The 20,231-nt window shown below is 32.2% G+C and overlaps 4 protein-coding genes across 4 annotated transcripts in view; 1 reads left to right on the forward strand and 3 right to left on the reverse strand.

The window, feature by feature from the left end:
- The window catches only part of TRIADDRAFT_56009 (uncharacterized protein), a gene marked incomplete at both ends in the record, with an annotated part of 8,384 nt that extends 5,997 nt beyond the window's left edge, over positions 1-2,387 (reverse strand). Inside the window, 3 exons of the mRNA XM_002112170.1 lie at positions 809-870; positions 1,746-1,897; positions 2,351-2,387. Coding sequence (XP_002112206.1) covers positions 809-870; positions 1,746-1,897; positions 2,351-2,387 — 251 coding nt within the window. The remainder of the gene's footprint in view (positions 1-808; positions 871-1,745; positions 1,898-2,350) is intronic.
- Positions 2,388-8,445: 6,058 nt separating this feature from the next.
- Positions 8,446-8,893, reverse strand: TRIADDRAFT_24751 (uncharacterized protein; the record flags this gene model as incomplete). The annotated part of the gene is made up of 2 exons (XM_002112171.1): positions 8,446-8,604; positions 8,750-8,893. Coding segments are annotated over 2 exons (303 nt in total), but the record flags the coding sequence as incomplete, so codon positions are not given.
- Positions 8,894-12,543: 3,650 nt separating this feature from the next.
- Positions 12,544-16,002, forward strand: TRIADDRAFT_56011 (uncharacterized protein; the record flags this gene model as incomplete). The annotated part of the gene is made up of 11 exons (XM_002111668.1): positions 12,544-12,822; positions 13,146-13,236; positions 13,379-13,445; positions 13,606-13,639; positions 14,304-14,412; positions 14,547-14,620; positions 14,694-14,777; positions 15,193-15,247; positions 15,412-15,512; positions 15,671-15,745; positions 15,850-16,002. The coding sequence occupies 11 exons, from the start codon at positions 12,544-12,546 to the stop codon at positions 16,000-16,002; spliced, it is 1,122 nt and encodes a 373-aa protein (XP_002111704.1).
- Positions 16,003-16,294: 292 nt separating this feature from the next.
- On the reverse strand, positions 16,295-18,899 carry TRIADDRAFT_56012 (uncharacterized protein; the record flags this gene model as incomplete). Its single annotated transcript, XM_002112172.1, has 12 exons — positions 16,295-16,485; positions 16,599-16,674; positions 16,759-16,812; positions 16,912-17,031; positions 17,124-17,162; positions 17,303-17,383; positions 17,579-17,654; positions 18,012-18,089; positions 18,185-18,240; positions 18,425-18,474; positions 18,667-18,739; positions 18,849-18,899. 12 exons carry the CDS (start codon positions 18,897-18,899, stop codon positions 16,295-16,297), a joined length of 945 nt encoding a protein of 314 aa, XP_002112208.1.
- Positions 18,900-20,231: the final 1,332 nt, after the last annotated feature.

The following is a 20,231-nucleotide window of genomic DNA, read 5'->3' on the forward strand; positions in this document are numbered from 1 at the left end:
TATTAGATATTAAACTTACTTATTTAATTCTAAAAAACTTAAATAATCTATTTCAATATCTATTTCATATGTGGGCTTGAATATTAACTGTAAGTTTGTCTCGTCATTTTAATACTTGTAACATTAACATTGTGAAGGCTTGGAGTGAATTATACAATGTTCATACGTGTAAGATACTCAGTTTATTTGCCGAACAAATTGATAAGTGACGTAATGTAAGTGGTATACCGTCATTTTTTTGGTATACGAGTAATTAAGGGCATAAAAAATTCACAAAATGTGTAAAACCCTTAATCTTGCTACACTTTTTTTTGCTAATAGTTATTTTTATATGCGTATAAAGTACTGTATCTTACTTCTCTTACTTTAATAACCGTAAAATAACCATTACTTTTTGTACAATAGAAAGTATTCCAGTTTTAAAATCAACATATTAGATAGATAGTAAAACTCAATGTACAACGAAAACTAAAATTTTATTAGGACTGTAGTCAGCTATGATACTCATAAATCGAAAAATGTACCGTAGATCATTTAAAGTACATTGATAAAATGTGGTCGATATTTGAAAAGCTATCATTCTAAAACAAACAGCATTTAGAAATATTTCATCATTAAAGCATTTAGTTTTGCTAGTTGACATGTTTGAGTAAGTACCAAAAGAATAGCTATTGAGAGTTTAGTCATAATGCTAATTCGATAAACAGTTTCATATCTCAATAAATATAATCAATACGCGTATATTCTTTCTTTCTCCTTAGTAGTAATAATTGGGCAGGTTGGATTTTTAATGTACAATTTTTCTTACCTTACTTTCCCCAAGCGCGGAACATAATAGTTTCCAACTGCTCCAAAAAACATTGTTCTCATCTAGAACCAATTATTTGTTAAAATTAGACTGTTTCTGTAAAGTGAGATAAGGTACAATGTAATAGAGCTAATATCACCAATAAATTAATAAATTTCTTGAATAGTCTGTATATGAAATATGGACACAGTATTAATATTACAAAACAAAGACTATTAACGTTGATTTATCAGCCTCATTAAAAATCACAATAAGTAAATTTAATGCCAGAAACAGGTTGGTGATGTGAAAGTAAGAAAGATTTACAACAGTGTCACATATTAATGCCTGCTAACTATAAAATGAGGATGAGTCATCAAGATTATGTGTCTATAGCATTGCAAATCCTAAAAGAATTCATTTATAAACTTTAGAGATGAGGAAGTTGTGGCGTGATTTGTAACACGAAAGGTATTCGTGATTGGAGACCAAGAATAAATTGTAAAATATTGCCGATCAAGACTAATAACTAATATGTATCGTTTAATAAGGGATCAGATAGATCAGAGCTTCTTTCAAATAGTTAAATTAATTACTATGTGCCCAATAAGTAATTCCTTATAATCTATTTTGAGAGAACCCATTCGACTGATTAATATCTATAAATCGTGGAGAATTTCATTTTAAATGGAATATCAAGCATGGCTTACATCCAATTTCCGATATTACTAAATATAATTCAATTTTACATGATGCAGATTTATCATTCTATTTGCCGGTAAGAATTGGGAAGTTACATACAATTCTAACTTAATTTTTATTGATTTCATTAATGGCCAGTAGGTTTACCTTCCTTGATACAATAACATTCCATTAATTTTAAGCAATTTATATCCTATGACTACAATCAAGATCATATAAATAAGAATACAATAATACTATACCAATTTAAGTTTACCCCATATTTAATTTCGGCGACTAAAGATAAATATGGCTCTTTTGAAGTATATTTATAAATGGACGTGTAAGGTCGATTCTTAATCGTTAATTTAAATATTGAATTTCCACTAGCAATATTTTTCTCTGGTGCTTTGTCAGCTGCAACAATATCTAAATGTTTAGCATGAAAAATATCGTGTTAGTATACAAGTATTGGCCACCTCTATTACATTGCCAAATGAATCGAGAATAACTAAATAGGCTAGGTCTTAATCAATTAAGTAATACAATATCTTGACGAATATTAATTTAACAACGCTTATGATCTTCAAGAGTTTACGTAAGTTTTGAAGCTTGGACTAGGAAAGATTATTCCTATATTCTTCTAATACATTGAAACTAAACTATATTTTAGACATATAAATTAATATCATGGCAGTACTAACTGACTTTTTTATTTGAAAATATCATCTAGGTACATATAATGTTTGAATGGAAATGACATCAATTTTACTGCAGCATTTTAAATTGGATTACATTCGGTCTCATTTTAACTCACTACAATCTAAATTGTACTAGTAGGGTTATACCTCCTTATCTTTAATAGATATTTATTTAGCTTACCTAAGTATAGAATTGCCAGAATCAGTAAAAATTTCATGGTGCTAAGCTGTTTATCAACTAGGCTGATATGAAAAGTTGATAGGACTTCTTCACGTAGATCGTTGGAATAGTAAATAAGATATTAGAATGAAGTGAATGTAATATATATTCGATGAAATGTAACTCAATATTGAAATAAAAGCACCTTTATTGCACTGTACGAGTGCGAAATAAAAAATATTGATCCATAGGGACTACAATCAATAATTTACCTGATTTTTAATCTCAATAATAGGATCGATAAATTGATATCAATAGTAAGAATGAATTAATTTGTCTACCTGTTAATAGTTAGAAATTGTCAATACTCTCTCATAAAAAATATATCTACAGTAACATGTTATAGCTAATAACTACTTGAATAAAAAGTCTCTTTTAAAAAATAAAATCATTTTTAGACTATTCTATTCAATTATACATAAGCGGCTTCTAATTATTATGTCAATTAGAGACGACATTATAGATTTGAATAGCAAGTAAACCTTCAAATTAGTTGACCGATTGGTAAATTAGTTGAGTAAACAAAGCATCGAGGAAGGAAATACAACTCAATAGGAGGCCTTCATAAAATTGACACATTTTCATCATGCAACAAAGCTATGAAGCGATGCCATATTTAACTTCCAATCATATCCTAAATTCTAATGACAGCATAGTTTGATCAAAGATCCTCTGTCTTTCTAATATGGTGATGGCTGGAACACTATAGATTACGTATTGAATTTACTGTAGATTTATTGATTGTATAATTATTTTTACTTTTCATCCCTCTTTCGAATAAAATCAACATGATTATCCATATTTGTCATGGATTAGCAAGTTTGTTGTTGTGTTCTTGTTTAAAATCATCTTGGATATTGACTTGGATATAAATAATAATCTATCCTATATTATCAAGAAGAGTTAGTATGTAAAAAATTTTCTTGGAAATATCTGAGGTTATTATATTATTTCGGATAATATATAAGTGTAGATAAATATCGGTTTCCATCCATATGTTTTCCTCAGAATATATCTACTTATTCTAAAGGATAAACATTTAATTCAATCAAAGAGTAGATAATGTATTCGGTATAATTGTTGATCATATTAAAGGCCTAGATTATGATGAAATGTATTTATGTACTTCAATCTTAGCATATAACAATCATTTAATAGCCGCTAAAATTATTGATCATCATGGAAATGGATGAATAGTATCAGCAGTTGGTTTTATCGTAGATATAAAATGTCTGTTCTTCCCACGATATTTATTTAATATAAATAAAGAAAATAACAATTTGGCGTTAAAAAAGTGATAAAATAGAAATACTATTGATTATAGAATTGTTCATACTGTATCAATGTTAGTCTAGGAGTTTATGATCACAGATATTATTTATTCATGATTTTAATTAATACTGTGGTTGGATTTACGTTGACTTAAGCTACTAATTGCGTTGATTCACCTTATAACTGTCACTGCTATAATTAATTTATTTTATGGCTACTAGAGCAGTTAATCATTGATAATAGAGAAAGAATCATCTTCATTTTATATCATCATGGATGTTATTTTAATCGATTTTATAACTAGAATTCGCTATAATTAATTTATTTTAATATTGAATGATGACATCATGGTAGCCTACGACTGTTTGCTCAAACCAATAACATTCGATATCAAAACACGAATAAATTAATTTTAAATAAAAAATATGTATTTATCATTTGCAGATTATTTGATTCCTTCATTTTCATAATAAATTTATATTATAATTTATTGATTATTATTTAGTCAATTGCAGTTGAAGATAGTTTCCATAGAATAATAAACAAATCTATTATCAAGGTATAAAAAATAGACAATTATCGTAAATGCAATCTTCTATACTACAAAAATATAGATATGGGTCTATGAAGTGGTTAGCTCTATGAAGGATCAGTCAAGTAATCGTAGTAAAAAACTAAAAGATGATTAAAAATACAATGATAGAATAGAATGTAATATTGATAAATTACTCGCTCACACTAAATGGAAATCAATGATCAAAATTAAAGCTGTATTCAACCGTTTGAATTTATTAATCATCATTATTTGATATATATAAAGAATATTAGACCATAGTTGTAATTGGAAATCGGACATAAAATTAAGATTTAAGAGAAAAGGAAATAATAAAAAGACAATAGATGAAGAACATTAATTAGATATTTGAATATAGCAATACCGAAAATTCGATCTCTAGAAAGTTATTCTACTTTGAAGCAGTTCAATATCGAGCTCTAATTAATACATTATAATTGCAACTAAGCTATTATTAATCCTAAACCTTGACTTTATTCACTCACCTCATTTAGCTTACTTGATTTCATAAAATCAAAGAAGATAGATAACATCAACAGGAAGTTCAATTTATAATTACATCTTGCATTTTGTATTCTTTTGCGTGAGAAATAAATTGAAAATATTGTTTTTATCAGGTCAAAAAATATTTTAAATGAATGAAATCGAAATGGCTCATAATTTTATTCTTATTTACATCAGAGGGTTATACAGAATTAAAAAAATAATTAACAAGTTATGATTGATACTTAGCTATGGTAAGTTGCTATTTATCTAGTTTAATATTTAAGCTATAAGATAATTATAGTAGTTATTTTTGAGTCTTGTTCTCTTCCATCATTTCCTATAACTACTTTTACCTACAGTACAAGGAATTTTTAATCTTTTAACAATTATCGTGATTTACCACAAGATTAACAGCTACATTGCTGCTTATTGATTGATTAATTAATTGTGATTTCAATTTCATCTATATCTTCCTGACGCTCACATTGTGAGCTGTTATTTATCTAGTCTAGTTATGAAAACTCTTGAAAATTACTTCAGAGCAATGACAAAGGGCAAAATTTTTATTAATTGATTTTTGTCTTGGCAATTCTTAATTGTCTTGGACTACTTCTTCCTCTATGTTATAATGATTCTGTACATGTTAGCTAGACGAGTAATAGGAAATAGATCCGACTATCATTCTTAGTTGCAGCTGTATTAACTATTGACGTCATGCTATCGAATTGAGAAATAATCTATTATTAATATGCCAAAATGGAGACGACTAAAGCTGAATTAATACAACTGAATAAATACACGTATTTATTCTAGTACGTTAAAGTAGATGATTTTAAAATTACTAGGATAAATTAATCTTATAAGATCCATGTAAGAAGATTAATATTCACACATCGACTTCATGTTTGGGGAGGAAGAAAGTGTTCTTTCTGTCATGATAGACAATTTATATTTTAAATCCGGCTATCATGGTGCTATCAAGTATATAATCAGTATTTACATCTATAAAACAGCTGTAAATGTTATTTAGCCGACTTTGCAAGCTTTTAGATCGATATGTTATTTCTGACTGGGGTTCAATTTATAATAACGCGTGATTAAATAACACTAGGTTCAAATTGATATTTTTTAATCTATATTTTTATTCCATTAAAATAGAAACAGGTCTTTTATATCCCATCTGCTATTTATCAAATCACAGTAATCTTATTAACTGGGAAACATTTGTTCTAGTCTAGAAAGAAAAACTGATAAGCTTAATTTAGCTGCAGGACAAAAAGCCCTCTTGTTGTTTATCCAATCTATTTCATCATTGGTTGTAGAAGTGAGCTGACAGACTAACCAGATATTAAATTAAAAAAAATATCCAATCTTTAAATGACATCTCATGTAGAATTGGCGCTAGATTGATAATTAATTACACTATTTGTCAATCGATTGATTTGAAAATATGACAATAAAATTACCGCAGTTCTTAGTACGTAAATTTAATATCCTTTATGGTGTGGCCGATTGATTGGTCGATTGTATGCTTAATTTAATAGATTAGATGATTTTCAAAGCTTACCTCTCTCTTTTAGTTGTATGAAGGTAAATAAAGAAATAAATGTAGGATTATGAAAAGAATGTCTTCAAGTCAATCGGATCTAGTCTGATAGACAAGTACAATATAAAAATTTTTTGAAAGAAATGCTACTGACCATGTAGATACCTTGTGTCTCAACATTGTGGTATTAATGAACATGCAAGCAAAGACATAGATGGCGTCCAGATGATACTTGAAAGAAATAGAAAGAGTAAAAAGCAGCGACAATGTATCATCAAAAGTTAAATCATAGCTTCCGAAAGATAGAGAATAAGTCATATAGAGTTTCTCTGATAACAAAACAATTCAATTGAAATTTGTAAACCTCAAGCCACGCAATGTCTGAGATTTTTGTTAGATTACATCTGCTAATCCTTGCTAGTTAGAGTTGATTAATGTCCTGAATCTACGATTAGCTCATACTATATTTATCTATCGAATATTGGGCTACGTAATGACTTGTTAATCACAATGAATAAATCTAATGTCGGTATCAAGGCATCTATGTATAAATTAATTAATTAAATCGATGAAATGAACCATTAAGTTGTATGTCAAGTGAAAGCTAAATTACTTTGAGTATGTGTTGTTTGTACTGCACCATTTTGAGTGTACAGCGGACTACCTGAACGGTTCTGTAGATACTATGGCTACTGCTCAACGCTGTATTAATGTCATTTATTTGTATTAACGATTCCTGAACAAACTATAAGCAGCATTAGTACCGGATAGTATCGCTGCATTAAATGCGAAATTAGCGTTTATGTGATGATATAATAATTGGGCAAATTCAAATAATCCTCCGCCAAAAAAATTGATTTATTTACAATCATGATAGATATTAGATTGATACTTGTTAAATAGTCGATGCTTAAACGCAAATAAACGTGAAATTATCATTTCAAAAATAATAGAGCTTTTCATTGGTTCGATTACTATCAACGCCTGAAGTTACAATTTTGCTTTCATAATTTACTTACGATCATGTGTATCAACAGAGCTAAAAAAATGCAACAGATACCGAAGTACAATGCAGAAAATGCCTTGCATATTAATCTTGGATTTTTAGCATTGTTAAAATCATTTCGCTTCAGTTTTATTCCTATGTATACTGACGGTGAAAGTTATTATTTCTTATTATGTGTCCGGATTAATGATAAAAACGCTGATTACTCTTTTTTGATCTACCTTCATAAACACAGCCTAGAGGAATGTTAAATTGAAAACATACGTGCTATCCTTTCATAGCAAATTGGCCCCAAGCAGCTAGTATTTCGTTGCAAGTTATACGTATAAGAGCGGTTTCATTCCGTACTGTTTGATCATTCTAGTATTACGTCAGTTTACGTAATATTGTAATAGATACCAATGTATTAGAAGCAATTCAATTTTTTATGTTATATTTCAATAGAAAATACTGAATATCTGATATTATAGTTGATCCTTAATTATCAATCTTGTCCTATTGAAGCGTTCGATAATCGAATTAATATCAGTGAGCTAATATTAAATACTTATATATTGAGATATATAAATATGCTTTACCCCATGTGTATCCACGAAGTAGTGGATCTTCTCATGGGAATTTTAATACATTATTCTACTTCTAAAGATAGACAGTATACTAAAAAGGAACAATCGTCAGGTTTGCATATTTTCTGGACAGTGATCACGCTTTTCTTTTTTTTTTCCACGACGTTTCTTTCCAGAGGATGGATTTTGAAAGCCTCGACCTTTCCCACGGCCAAATGAAAATTGTTTGGGCACCCTAATTTGTTTTATAAGGAATATTTTTAGTATTAGTTTACAAAGTATATTCCATGGTAAAATACGAATATAAGAGCGTATATAATCCGTCATGACTAACCTATCTTGTCCTTTACTTCGAGATTCAGTGGAGAGGAATGAATCTACCGACGTCTATACAAGATTACAATAAATAGTTGTTTTAGTAACAATTCTATTGCAATTCAACTTGTACTTTAATTTATTTTTACTACACACACATACCATATCGCTAAATTTGGCCTCCTCAATATCCATTCGATCTTTCACCGGGCTCACATTTTCTCTATCGTAAGTGAATAATAAAATAGAGAGATGTTATAATAAGCTAGAAACTACCGTTAACTCTGCACATTAATAGGTGCTACGGATAGCGTACAGTTGCTTTTTCTTTGTTGTTAGCTTGGTAGCAAATCGAAAATTTTTTGGATATTGATGGACTGTTATTAAATGTTTCAATCGAATATCACTTGTAGCAAATTTTTCCTGACACCCGTCCACCAAGCACTCATACTAGAAAAGAAATAATATTTGTAGATTACTAACAGAATCTATAATTTTATTTACAAAATTGTAGTGGTAAATGCAAATGACAAACTAAGAATCATGGCCATGAAAAATAATATATTTGGAGAGAGTAGAGCCGGTATTTCCGTACCATATTTTGTTTTTGACATAACATTTCAAATAGAGTGTCATGCGATTCTAGTACATGGATCTCGAGAAATCGAGATGATGGAAAATTTCTTCTACAATGGTTGCATATATTGCGATGGGTGCTATTGTAATGGTTCTCGAAGCTATTAATGAAATGCAATGTTATAGTTAGGATAACGATATTGATGGTCGGTAAGGTAATGGATAAAAGATAGATCAGTATCTACTGTAGTCATAATATAGGAATAAAGAAGAAGGAAAAATTCAATCCTGAAGGTTGCAACCTGGCGATTGAAGTGAAAGCTTTGTCACAACTGGCGATATTACACGTTATTTCTTTCCTAGATTTAAGGCAAAAAAGAAAAATTAATTTGCTATTATTAAAACAATGATAGCGAATTGACTGTATGCATTCAATTATGATAAGTACTATGACTATTCAAAGTTCCATCATCAACGACAGTGAATGTGCTATATAACAAGCATTAAATAGTCCTGATTTGATGTACTGTATTTCGCATAATGAATCCTCTTTAGAGCGTCAGAGAGCATTACGTTAATCATGATCATCCTTGTCAACAAGAGATCTAATTTATACTTAATCAGTTATTTACGTGCCTTTTATCCGCGAAAGCCAAATCCTCCAATTCTTCAGCTAATTGCTTAACACCTCCATAGCAACATGCGTCGCCATCCTATAAATCATTCAATAATAGTTTAACGACTACATTATCGAAGTAAAAGGTATCCGTTCTACGTTGCAAGCATGATGTTCATTTACAGTTCATGCAATCTAAAGAGAGATTGATGCTATGGAAAAAGGCATTCTCTACCCTTGTCTCATTTACTACTGCACACGCTACGCAATCACTTATGGTAAACTGACAAGGATTTTGAGTTTCAAAATGTAATGCAGAAATTGAGATCAATTTGACTAATCCATAGTAGTATGGAATCCATGCAATGGGTAGTGCACCATGTGTCGAAATGGAAGCGTTAATATAGTGTGCACTGCACAGTATGTAAGCTAAAACCAAGTAGAAAAAATGCAATTTCTATCCTTGGCCACTAGCTTTTATATACGTACTATCGAACGAAGATGAAAACAACTGCGGAGATTCTCACCTGGAAGAATGAATCTGTTGGGACGAATTTTCTCTTCAACGGCATCATCCAATTCAGCTTGATTTCCCTGTCTGTTTGCATACCTTGAAATGCTTCAGCACTATTTGGATGATTGCATGATCGAGGTGGAAAGTAGTCAGGTCGATATCACCTTTGAGTGAAGATTTTTGCATTAACTCTTGTTGGTCTCCGAATATGCTCAACTAGCTCTCTCGATATCAGACCAATAGTGGATTACTTTTCAAAAGTCCCGCGGCTGTTATGGTTACCGTATGAGCAAAGTGTGCTGTACGGTACAGTACAGTATATCACAGTCCTATAGTACGTTATAGTGAGTACAGTGTGGTAGGTAGAATACTGTACACCATACAGTATAGTACTTTTCTCCCTATATACTGTACATATATATATACTGTATATATATATATATATATATGTATATATATATATACATATATACAGTATGTATGTTAATATGTACTGTATATGGTATATATTGTTACATATACGGTATGTATATATATATATATATATGCTACGGTCAATATATATATATAATGTGTATATGTATATTTTTATATATGTATGTATATACACTATTATACAGTATGTATGTTAATATTTACCGTATAGGGAATATGTTGTTACATATACAGATATATATTCGTAGATACAGTATGTATATAATATATACTATATATATGTATATGTTGATGAGCCTTATTGGCAACTAGCCATTTTGTATGGCATATTGAATACTTTATTTTCTATTTATAGCAGTATATGGCTATCATTTTCTTCCTTTTCTTTCATGGCAGTACTGTTATGAGCGGTGTATTTTATTATGCGGTCTGTATCTCCCTGAGTCACTAAATCGTTTTCTAGGCTTTTATTTAGAACTAGTAAGACGCATTTGCAGTATTGTATGCTATTCCTACACAATGTAGTACTCTACGACATGAAATAGGTTAGCATATCGTTGTGAGTTGTGCATTTTGCTATACAATTTTCTGTAGTTCCCCGAGTCACGGAATCGTTGGTTTGATTTAGAAGGTTTCACTAGATCTACAGTATTGTATGGCATAGTGTTGTAACATGGATTTTAAAGTGGATATTCTCGTCGAAATTTCTCTTCCAAGTTATTGTGAGCTGTACGTTTTACTGTACAAGTATAGTCTTTTGCAGAAAGTTTTCGTAAAATTCCCGGAGTCTATGCATCATCGACGAACCCTATTTAGAACTAGCCCATACATGATAATGAAATCGAACGGATCATCCGCTAATTGCTAATCTAATCTTAGCGTGTATTGACGATACTATACAATGTCCATATTAGCTTATAGTCCATAAAAATACCAGCAGAATCACTTCCCCATCGTCTTTGCTACAGTAGTCCAGTTTGTAATGTTATTGCCCACTTATCTACTAATTAGGCACACTAATATCGATCATGATGATAATGCCTATAAAACAGTAAAAATAACGTAATACAATTAGAACCATACTAGGCCACAATCTAGAATATATATATACGAGTAGATGTGTGTTAGCGTATTGGGTTCAGAATCCTTTCCCTGTGTAGCAGTATATATCTCTCTCTCTACCTTGTACCTGACGGACTTACAGTAATAAAGTTCTCTTCTCTGAAACAGCTCTTTCTCGTCTCAGTCTATAAGTAGAAAGACATATTAATTACACGGTTAATACAGTACTCATGCAAGACGTAGAGTACATAGTGTTCAACACGAATCGACAGCTCGTCAAACGCCACCACAATCCAGTACCTTGGACTACTAAATCAATTTAGTATTTATTGAGTAGTCCATGACTTTACGTACTCCTTTTGGAGAGTTTATCGCTATTCGGTCTAAATGAACCACACTTATACAGTACTATACTCGTCGAACGTGAAAAAATAGCCCAAATGCTGCCAGTTGATTCATTCTTACTGGATATGCTCATACATAACTCTACCTTTGCTGCGATACTGCCATAGGATGTCCCTACTCTTTTACTAGTACAGTCATAAAGTGAACTCAAGTCGTGCTTTATATGCTGTTGTCATGACTAGCATAATTTAGACCTGCATCCTGTAAGCTTAGCTGGTCAATTTGCCTGGGTGAAAAGTTATCCAGTAGAGAGGAAACAGTCAGCAAAGCAGCTAGCAATCCTGCTATGACGGTTGTCGTCCTATTCGATACAGAAATTTTCTAGTAAGATTGAACGAAAAATAAATCAAAAGAAATCCATAGCCCCTTTTCTATCTCATAATTTGCTATAGCTCACTATGGCAATAGAGAGAAGCAAATTTGTTAATCGATTCTTGTACAGGATAATATCGATAGGATAAAGCTCTGTTCGACATTTTTGGTCATCAATAGTCCATGGCTGACGGTGAGAGCATGGATAGTGACATTACTTCTGCGAATAACTTGAACTCCTCCATGTTAAAAGCATAATAGACCGGATATGAGTACGTGACTGGGCTTGACAGTGCAGTTGTCTTGCCTGTTGTTTAAAAAAGTTGTCACCCTCATAAAGAGACTAGCCCATCGATACCTCTGTACCACTAGGGCGCGGCTCCTCTTGCAGGCCGCAGACGACGTACGTGGTACATGATTACACAAGCGCACAACGACTTCAGAGGCGTCCACTTGTAATCCCTGCAACATGGCGACTTGTCGAGGTCGATGGAAATCCAACTGGAATCCCATATTGCTCATTCTATTGGTTGCTGTTCTTTGCTATGTATCTTGCCGAGAAGAAGAACCATCTCGGAATTACCAATTGCCGCAACACGATGGTAAAAGAAGAGTTGTGGAATTAACAGAAAGCAATTTTGGAAGATTGAAAAAAAATTCCGAACTTCTCGTCATCCATTTCGAGATGCCACATTATGGGCAAGAAGATGGCAAACGATCGGCTAAATTTATGCGAGATATGCTAGAGGTAGATCATATTAATTTTTTTTTCAGTACAGTCTTTCGCTTAGATGGATCATACGTAATTAGACAGGCCTCAAGAGCTCTAGTTGATTATAGCTATTCATAGAGTACAGAGCCTGTTAAGTGGGACATGATCCGAAATAGCTTACCTCTAATTATATAATTAATTACAGACGATATCTGAGATCAATAGATACAATCTTGTTATGTTAGTTGAACAACGGATGATTGTGACACTAATCACATAGCCTACTGGAACATTTTATACAGTAATAGGTACTATATCTTGATGCTTTTATCATACTGAACGGTAACTTGAATTTTCAGCTCACAGCTCAGTTGTCAGAATCGAAAGGAGTTAAAGTGGCAACTCTAGATATTGTAAAGCAGATTGGACTGGCTCAAAAAATAACAACAGGTATGGGTTAGACAACTTGATCTTATTCTTGTTCGCTATTGAATGATGCTATAGATTAGATATTTTGAAAGCAAGCAAATACAGTCATGCAGATATTTTCATACCTACATTATCATTTGATAATCCGATTTCTCTATTGCAGAAAGACAATATCCAGGCTATATTGCTACGCATTATAAAGGCAACATTATCCCGTTCCATGGCCACAGGTAACGATGCTAAATTTTGAAGGATAACAAAGAAGCCTTGGTTGTATTAATAATATGAAAAATATCGCTATACCTATTAGCTACTAAAAATGATGTTGATTAATGTCAGTTAGAGTATTGATTTGTAATATACTTTTTTCTTATTATCTTCTTTTTCAAGATCTGTGGAAGTTTTATCAGTTTTCATCATGAGGGTAAGATAAATTGGTAGACTGAATGTTTACGGTGAAAATAAAACACTGATTATTATTTTTTCTTTGGGATTCTTTTAATTAGCCTACAGCTAAAGTGTATCCAATTACTTTAATACTGCGTAAATCGTGCGATTGTATATTTAACGTATTATAATTTTATCCATTGTGATATCCTTTCACCAGACGTAGCAGTCATTGTTTCTTATAATTTTAACCAAATAGCTTGATTACCTCATATGCTACTCCGATTGATACTGCACTATACTGTAGAATATCGAGTATACACTAGTATATCCTATACTTGGGTACTTCTTGTCTTCGATATTATACATTGTATCATTTATCCATTGATTGTATGCTACCCCGATGGTTACTGCGCTATAGAATATAGAGTATACACTAATGCAAACAATACTTGGATACTTCTGGTCTTCGATAATAAACATGGTATCATTTACCACTGATGGTATGCTACCCCCAGTAATACTGCACAATAGAATAGCGAGTATACACGAATGTATCCAATACTTGGAGACTCCTGGTCTTCAATAATAAATAATGTATCATTTACCCATTGATGGTATCAATCGGAAAATAAGCTATTTTAAAAGCTTGGAAAAGGAGTTTGTGTAATAACTTATATCAAGGTGTTGGTTTATGTTAGCTGTTAGAAGATCCTGTCTACGAAATTGACGGAAAAAGTCGTAAAAAGCTATACGATTCTGTTGAACTGCCTAAAGTTATTGGTTATTTCGAAGGAGATGAGAGTAAAGGTTAGTGAGATGTTTCAACCAATTATGCTAATGTTCTACTGATAAAACTATATAAACAAAATTTCTCATCTTCTATAGTGAACGCTCATTTATCCATAAATATATATGATAATACTTGCTATATTTTAATGCAGAATATAAAGCTTTTGAAGAAGCTGCCATCCCATTCAGGCCTTTAATGATGTTTTATAGTGTATTTAATAAAAAAGTATGTAGCTTATTTCCTAAATCTGCTCCTTGATAGATATAGTAGTATTCACACTATCAATTATGTTTTATAGATAGCGAAAACGTTACGTCTGAAGAAACAAAACACAATCACTTTCACTAAGCCTTATGAAAAACCAATTCATTTTAAGGGAGAAGTGAGTCGTCAAAATGTTTTTCTATATCTTTAAAAATGTATCTTGACATCAAGCACACGTACACTTAACACTAGGGTAGACGATAATATTTACTAATGTTTTATTCTTGATTGAATGTAGCTGACAAAAAGTAATTTAATCGACTTTATTAAAAAGAATAAAAAGTAAGACATTTATACAGTATCATTTCATGGCATTGAAATTCTAATTCTATTGCCTGAGATCGTTGTGTAACACGGAGTCTTTACAAATTATAGGCAGCAGTTGACTAAACTCCATGTGGAATCCTTACATGAAAATTGGGTAAAATTGATCATGCGATCATTCTAATTATTTTGCCAATATTACTATGATATTTTCTAAAATATTGTTTGCACCTATTAACTGCTTATGCATCTTCTGTACGTATATGTAGCCGATTTTTATGAATGGTTATCTTATAGCTGCATTTATTCGACCTAAATCACATGGTAATTATTATAACGTAAAACAGTACTTGTAATACTATATAGTAATAGTAGTTGTATACTACGTTGAAATGGTTAATATCGTCAATATGGGCTAAATTTATCTGTGAAATTTTTACTTTTTTAAAACATATACTAATTGCTGTATCATTAATCTATTCGTATAGACGGTGTAAAATTCTTCCCGATAGTGAAATCCTTAGCCAAGCAATACCGTAAAAATGAAAAGACAGCCTTTATTTGGGTTGATCCTGATGAATTTCCAAACGTTAGTGATGTAAAAATAGTCTCACGTTGATTTTGTAAATAGACAATTTAGTATTAGCATTGTAGTTCTCAAAACATAACAATTGACAACAGTAGAATTTGGCTTAATAGCGTCTTATTATACCGATATTTGATAAAAAATATTAAATGTATTTGTAGATGCACGAGTATTGGAGAAGTGGGTTTAACATCAACATCGAGAACAATATTATTGGAGTAGTAAATGTGACTTCGGTAAGTTGATAATATAAAAATAACACAGTGTAGAAGTTATAATGCTAATATATACCAGTATCAATTGCAAGGTGCAATTTCTGTATGTGTTTTTTACTTTATAGAACGAAAGCACTTGGTACCGTAGAACAGCGGAAGATAAAACGACCGTAAAGGATTTAAGTACATGGCTTGATGATGTTATGGATGGAAGTGTCATGTTTGATTCATTTAATTCCAAAGCTCGTCATCCAAAGAAAAACAAACAAGAATTATAAAATGATGACATATCTCGTTTTTAAAATATGCAGCCGTTTAACTCAAACTATTGTATGTTTTTATAATGCCGGCGTTCATCTAATAATATGTTTTCGTTGAGAAAACTTAGATAATATTTTCTGAAAAATTTTTCTTATCCTTCAACACAATACGAATGATTGTAATTGTCGGACGTATACATCTGAAATTAAAAACCCTGTAACTCTGAAGTCGAAACAAAATTGTTCCTAGTTTGTGTTGAATTTTCTGAATAGACCTCTTTCCAGTTTGATGAATCTTTAATACCTCCAATTATTTTTGATGAGCTTTCATGATTTGTCTAGCTTCTGCTAAAACTTCACCACCGTGATTTTTTAAGATCATTTCAGCTACGTATTTACCTAATCTTTCTGCTTCGATTAAAGAATTGCACATCTCGGAGGGACAGAGAATTGATGATAAACTTTCGTAATTGCTTTCGCAATCATCTTTAGCATTTAATCCTAATCATTAAAAAATGCAGTACAAAAATATTACTACGCTTGTTAAAATTTCCAAAATGAGTGTTTTGCGTTTACTAATAGTAAGCCCATGCAATTTCGATGATGTCAATTACCGGAAATAGTACACTCATCAGAATATTGGACACGTTTGCTGCCATCAAGACTAAAGACCGCTCCAGTTATCTTTAGCTAACAGAATAGAACTTTTTAATACTTGCATGAAGTTGTAGCTAGCGCTAACATACGAGCAGCCCTGATTTCGTACTAATTTACCTTATTTTCAGTAAATTCCGTATAAACTCCGATTGGTACACTACAGCCTTTATCCTATGTCAAATGATGATGATGAATTTCAATCGAAATGTGGTGGCTACATATCGTAAAAATTAGTTTTGAGTTCATTATTGAAGTATCTATTAAACATACCAAAAAACGAAGAAAGGCTCTTTCAGCAGCATTACAGACAAGGCTATCGAAATCAGTATAGGCAGAAATGAGTGAAAATGTCTTTTTATCATTCTTTCGTATCTCAATGCCAAGTGCACCCTGTCATGAAATATAACAAAAAACACCGTTCATTTGAAAATCAAGAGAAACCTTTTCTTTCATATGTAGTCTAGATTTTTAATGTGTTGAACCTGTCCAATAGCATATAGACATTCATCCGGAGTTAATTCCTAACGATTTTAAAATAAAATTAAAATACTCGCACATATTACTGAAAGGTACTAAGTTGTCCTTGAGTGCATGATACTGTACTGTAGTAATGGCAAGACACACTAGCCTGATCAATTCGCTCTTGCCAACCCATTCGTACTACGCCGGCTCCAGCAAGGACCAAAGCATCATATATTCCGCTTTCATCTAACTTTTTAAGCCTTGTATTTAAATTTCCACGCTATTGCATTAAGTAAAAAGGACAACATTCAAGATGTAATCAGTCGATAATTGTAAGGATTTATAGATGACAGAAGTCTTGTAATGCGATAATGGCAATTACAACATTGTCAATTTCTGGATGAATGCATTTTGCTGCAGACCATAATACAGCTAAGACAAATTATGAAAGAGGTAATAATCTAATAAAACTTACAACATTCTCGAATTTTAGATGAGGGAAGCGCCTTTTCAATTGGGCTATTCGTCTTAGCGAACTTGTTCCAATTACGCTACCAAATATAAATGCAATAATATATTCAGCAATTATAAATCCTAGTGTCTAGCTCATAAAGGTTTGGGTAGAATTTTAGTGCAATTCTCCTTAAGTTACTTGATACTCCATCGTGCATTAACCTATTGCTGTACCTATTTTGTGGTAAATCGGATAATTTGGACTTTCTATGCTTAGGATTCATTAAGACCACATCAGCAGTCATGGCTCTTCTATATTCATCAAATTGCAGAAATAGTCTCCATATTAACGTTCGGTTGCACAAATCGTATAGCTGTTATTAGCGGGGCAATTAGCGCCCTACAGTCCTATATTACGCAAGTTGAATGGCTATAGAAGAAAGTTGATTACTCACTTTCCAATAGCCGCGATGGCCAAGCCTTCTGGTAAGGTAGAAGGTACATCTTTTAATGAATGAATAATCAGGTCAATCCTACAAAGAATGATCATCCATGTTATGATTATGTTACGATAGAGCAATAATAATCTTTATCTTAGAAAGGATTGAATGATGCTGTATTTTCATACTTATTGTCAGTCAATGCAACCTCCAAATCTTTGGTGAAAAGATTTGTTTGGCCAATCTTTAGGAATAGCCATTGGATGCCGATAGCAAACAAGTGTTTGTTGCATTGATGTAAAGGAAAAGGGTACAATATTATTTTTTGTTGAGTGTGTTAAATTAGTTATTATATTTTAATTTCTTTGTATCTCTATTTAGGATAGGGCATAAAAAACCAAATGGTCGAATTCCAATTATCCTCTAACCTCAGGCAATGCCTTGTCCAGAACTCTATCACCAATTGTATCCATGGTGACTACGATATCAGGTTATGCAAAGTGGCGTAAAACATGTATGATCATGATATTCATTTTATTCATTTGGCAAATATATTATTTTACAACATTAAGTTACGAATTTAACTGTTCTGCTGTTAAGTGATTACTAATGCAATCCTTGAAAAGGGTACAAGTAGAATAGGCTAAACTGCATGATCAGTAATACGCACCTATTTCAATTCGAGCTTTTGGATGTATTTCACGCAAGGCATCAACAACACTGTGAGTTTGAATCATTGCCAACTAGATGGAAAATGGAAAGATGAATGAGTAAAAGATCGCATAGCCTAACTGCTTAAAATGAACTATTTGGTTGTGTTATCCGATCTACTAGTCCATGCAGGAGTATAACCTGGCTTTTTCGAGTTCCAATTCGAACAACAGTTTCTTCCATGTCGGACATTTCGTCTCGTTCTCTCTAGGGGGGCACAAGCTCTTAGCTAGGCACAAAATGGACTAGGCACTGGTGTAAGCCTGGCTCTTATTCAAGCCAGTGATACGCACTAAAATGGCATTGATGTTTTGTGGCATCGATCCCTGACCGTAGAGATCGCCAAGTCACATACTACGCTATATAGTGCTATGACTTGTATGAGTATGGTAACGGACAGACAGCAATCAAATAATGCATACTGCGCAGTCTGCTATAGGCACTGGAAACGCTTCTTCAGGACTACGGCATCAGTGCTGCTGACATGATATAGTCGAGCGAGCGAGGGACATAGTAGTTATACTCGATAGATCAGTTTCCCTGAGTCCTTTAATAACTATATCGTAGCCATATTCGACATGTACGAAATATCACTATTATAGGGGACTACTACTTTGAGTTATTACGTATTCAATTGTAGTATTCGCAGAAGATGGCAGTTATACTCCATCATATGTAATTTAGTAGTCTATGACTAAAGTACGCGTAGATAGTCACTATCGTTGGCATCGGATAATGATAGTTTATAGAAAGTCCTTGATTGCTGCTTTATATATATATATATATATGTCATATATACACTATAGTACTGAAGGCCGTACACTCGATACAGTTTACTAGTCGTTAACTCGAGACGTAGTGGATACCAATAATTATAATTATATGATTTGTATATTATCGAATACAACAAGCACAAGATAGTGGCGATTGCATGCCATGTTCAATGTATACGAAATATCGGTTGGATAAAACCATCTATGGAGCTGTACTATGAAGCCGACCTTTTCATAGTATATTGCTCGAAATATCATTTAATTCCCCCTTATGCTATGACGTATTCTACTATAGTATTTGCAGAACATGACAATAATACTCTATCATATAAATTAGCAGCCCATGGCTACAGTACATCGAGACGCAGTGGATACCAATAATTATATGATTCGTATACTGTCAAATGCAACAGGCACGAGACTGTGGCGATTGTATACCATATTCGATAGATTACGGGCAATATACTGTATATACAATGTCCATAAAAACTGATCTATTTATAGCATATAACTCGAAATATCATTCAATTTCCCTATATACTATTACGTATTCTAGCGTAGTATTTGCAGAACATGGTAGTAATACTCTATCATGTAATTTAGTAGTCCATGACTACAGTATATGGTCACTATGGTTAGTATCGGGTAAGGCTAATTTGTAGAAAGTCCTTTAAGTATATATCACAGTAACAAAGGCCGCACACTTGATACAGCTTACTACTCGACAACTCGAGACGTAGTGGATACCAAT

The sequence above is a fragment of the Trichoplax adhaerens genome, genomic scaffold (assembly GCF_000150275.1).
Source record: "Trichoplax adhaerens TRIADscaffold_4 genomic scaffold, whole genome shotgun sequence".
Lineage (NCBI taxonomy): Eukaryota > Metazoa > Placozoa > Uniplacotomia > Trichoplacea > Trichoplacidae > Trichoplax > Trichoplax adhaerens.